At 61.5% G+C, this 3,353-nt stretch overlaps 1 protein-coding gene across 1 annotated transcript; it reads right to left on the bottom strand.

Annotated features, from left to right (window-relative positions):
• Positions 1 to 915: 915 nt before the first annotated feature.
• LOC123064995 (protein IQ-domain 26) lies at positions 916 to 2,903 on the bottom strand. The gene is made up of 3 exons (XM_044488369.1): positions 2,298 to 2,903; positions 1,996 to 2,208; positions 916 to 1,852 (listed from the first exon to the last, which is right to left on the bottom strand). The coding sequence occupies exons 1-3, from the start codon at positions 2,748 to 2,750 to the stop codon at positions 1,127 to 1,129; spliced, it is 1,392 nt and encodes a 463-aa protein (XP_044344304.1). The 5' UTR covers positions 2,751 to 2,903; the 3' UTR covers positions 916 to 1,126.
• Between the last annotated feature and the right edge of the window lie 450 nt (positions 2,904 to 3,353).

The raw sequence follows: 3,353 nt of genomic DNA, 5'->3' as shown, positions 1-3,353 counted from the left end.
CCGCAAAGCTCGCGGCCGGTGCGGACGCCGCAAGGCCCGCGGCCGGGGCGGACGCCGCCAACCCCGCCAGCGGGGCAGTGTGATCCGCTTGCGGCAGGAGCGGCGGGACGACGCCTGCGGAGTCCGCAGCGGACGGCGGCGCCGCGGTGTGGACCACGAGGTCACGCCCAAGCGAGGGCGCCGGCGGCGTGGAGAAGACGGAGCCGATGCTCCTTGTCCCGATCGGAGCCGGAACAGAGACGGCATCGAGCGGGAGGTTGAGCAGAGCCGCAAGAGAGACCGGGAGGAAGCCCGCAGCAGTGGAACCGGTGGTGGCGGCGCTCGACATGGCGGCGGCGCGATCGGTGGCGCGGCGGCGGCGGTGAAGGCGGCGGCGTCTGCAGCGGCGGTGCGGGTATTAGGGTTTAGAAGCGGAAGCGATCGTAACCTAGCGTGATACCATGTAAGACAATAAGTTTTCGGGAACCAGCACAACCCTCTAGGGGTGCCTTATCTCATTATATATAATGGTTGTGTTACAATATGTACCATATACGTACATAGGTACAGAAGCTATACATAGTCTAACAGAGACGGACAAATAAGGTGTGAGTGAGCATTGTCCGCGGATGTATAAGGGGCCAAATTTTCTATGACCGATTGAAGATGCTATGAGGCCCATTAGTGTAGCATTTTGTACTGTATCATTAGTATTCTCTTGTCTCGTTGGGCATGTTAAAGTTTTGCTAGCCTGATGGTGGTATCACTTGGTGTATACCCACCCACTTGGTTGAATTGATAGTACTAGTAGGAGCTAGAAAAGGATGTACTTTCAAGCAGGTGTACTGCTAATTCTGAATTCTGAAACTTCACTACAGTACTAAGATCTTCCTTCAGCTTCCCATGCACGCACAAACATGTTTACACAAAGCAAGAGAAACTGCAGAGTTTCATTTCTGAACCTAGACAGACAACGGAGTCATGGCCACAGCCCACAGCCACAGAGGTTAACGCGATCGATAAACAAAGAAACAACAGTGAGAAGCGGTAACTAGAAATTAACAATTCCCCCTACCCTATCAGGCTATTACCCGAGGTAGTAATTAATTGTACTTCACGATCGAGTGAATCCGAGACCGTCAGTTCATCACCACCCCTTCTGCAGGAACAAGTCCCGGTCCCGGTCACGTTCCCTCTCGGCCGCCTCCGACGAGCGGTCGAAGCGGCTCACGACGGCCTTCTTGAAGCTGAACGCCTCCTCCTGCGCCGGCCGGTTGCACGACCTCTGCGTGCCCCCGCCGCCGCCCAGGCTCGCCCGGGCCTCCTGCAGGATGATCACCTCGCTCAGCGGCACCCTCTTCCGTACCGCGCCCTCCTCCGGCCGCTGCTTCGGCGCGCTCTGCGAACGCACCTTCGCCACGGACGACTGCGTGCTCGACATGTAGCTGGGGCAGTTGAGCGTCGACGGGCTGTTGCTGTAGGTGTAGCCGCCGCACACGCTCTTGGTCGGCGTCACCGGCGCGTAGCTCGTGTACCGGGGCGTGCTCTGCGCCGTCGCCGGCCGGGCCTTCTCGCACCACTCGTACTCCGGGAAGTGGCGCGCGGTGGGCGCCGCGATCCGCGGGGGCGCTCGGCACGGCATGAGCGGCGACGACACCGAGTGGGCGTAGCACTCCTCGCTGGCGCCGGGGGAGGTCGTCCGGAGCGAGGAGGAGCGCGACTTGGGCCGGCCGGTGTCCATCTCCACGATCTTGGGGCTCCGGTCGTAGCCGTAGCACGACGACGACTCCACGCTCGCCGACAGCCGGCGGCTGTAGTACGGCGCCACGCGGTGGTCGCTCCGGGAATCCTCCGTGGTGCTGTACCGCTCTTGCTGCAGACACAAGCAAGAAACCACGCACGCGCACATTTGTTACGGTCGGCTAGCTAGAACAACGCGACCTCGGACGGTCAGAGACATTGAGATCGATTGCTTTGGTCGCAAGCGATGCCGGCCGTGGACCCGTGGTCACTTACCAACGAGTAGCGCGGCCGGACAGGAGTGGGGTGGACGCGAAGGTTCGTCGGGAGCGCCGCGGCGCGCGAGCGGGCAGCGCGGATGCAGGCCTGCGCGCGGACGAGCGCCTGCATGCTCTGCAGCGTGGCCGCCGCCTGCTTCCGCACCAGGTAGCCGCGCACCAGCGCCTGCAGCTTCACCAGCCCCTTGAGCGCGCGCAGAGCCTTCTTGGCCTGCGATAATTCAACACGCATTGATTTGGTTACTCAGCGCTTAAACCTGCGGAAATCATGGCGCCGCTGTTAGGAAGGAAATTACTCACCAGGAAGCCACGGAACGCCGTCTGGATCTTGACCGCGGCGGAGGCACGGCCGTGGGGCTCCGCGACGGCGTCGGCGAGCACCGTCGACGTCGGCCCTTTGCTGGTGAGCCGCACGACCTCCACGGCTGCCTGTGCGGCAGCCATAGCCGCGTCCGCCGCCGCCGCGGTGGCCGCGGCGACGGCGATGGCGTGCTTGCTCTGCTCGCGCTCGGTCTCGTTGTACAAGGACTTGAGCCATGCCGCCTCGGCCGCGCGCGCGATCGCCGCGTTGCCGCTGAGCGCCGCGGCCGCGGCCGCCGCCTCCGCCTCTGCCGAGTCCCTGGTGGACTTGCAGAAGCTCCAGCGCTTCCTGTCCCCGTGCGGCGCCGTGGCCGGGCGCCTCTGCTCCTTCCCCTGCTCCTTCTTGCCGCCGCCGCCCAGCAAGCCACGCAGCCACCTCGCCGCCTTGCCCATCGCCGGAACCCGGAGCTCCGGCCGCCCAGAGAAGGCAACTCAGGTGGGCAACTAGTGGCTCTCAAGAAGACTGAGGCGTGTGTAGAGGGGCAGGGTGAGGTGCACTGAAAGAGGAAGGAGGCGTGAGGCGTGAGAAGCGGGCAGGTTTGAATAAGAGAGGGAAACGGCTATGGAGGCCAGTGGGTGGGGAGCGGGATCCAAATAAAAAGAAACGGGAGGGGCATTACAGGACAAAAACAATACCTCCAAGAAAACAAACAAAAATAAATACAAGCCTTACTCATTAATGCTCGCATGCATGCTGCTGCTGAGTGAGCGAGCGAGTCGCCTTGCGCGGCCTAGATAGATGGGATTAAACAAATGCGGCGTGATGCCAAGAGATGGCAATGCATGCAACGCTCTCTGCCACGGGAGCATGAGAACAAGCGAGCAGCGAGGGATTTGGTTTGGTGCTGCGCTGATGAGCTGAGCTCGGCGTTCGAAAAGACGCAGCGATAGTTCAAAAAGATAGGCGCAAGGGAGTGCATGGAGCCATGTCCTCCTCTCCTATGGCTGCTGCAACTGCAAAGCTGTGTGGTCAGCTCGTGGTAGTAGTAGTAGTAC

Source organism: Triticum aestivum, chromosome 3B, assembly GCF_018294505.1.
Source record: "Triticum aestivum cultivar Chinese Spring chromosome 3B, IWGSC CS RefSeq v2.1, whole genome shotgun sequence".
NCBI lineage: Eukaryota > Viridiplantae > Streptophyta > Magnoliopsida > Poales > Poaceae > Triticum > Triticum aestivum.
Note: the sequence above shows the minus strand (reverse complement) of the source record. Positions and strands in the feature narration are given on the sequence as shown.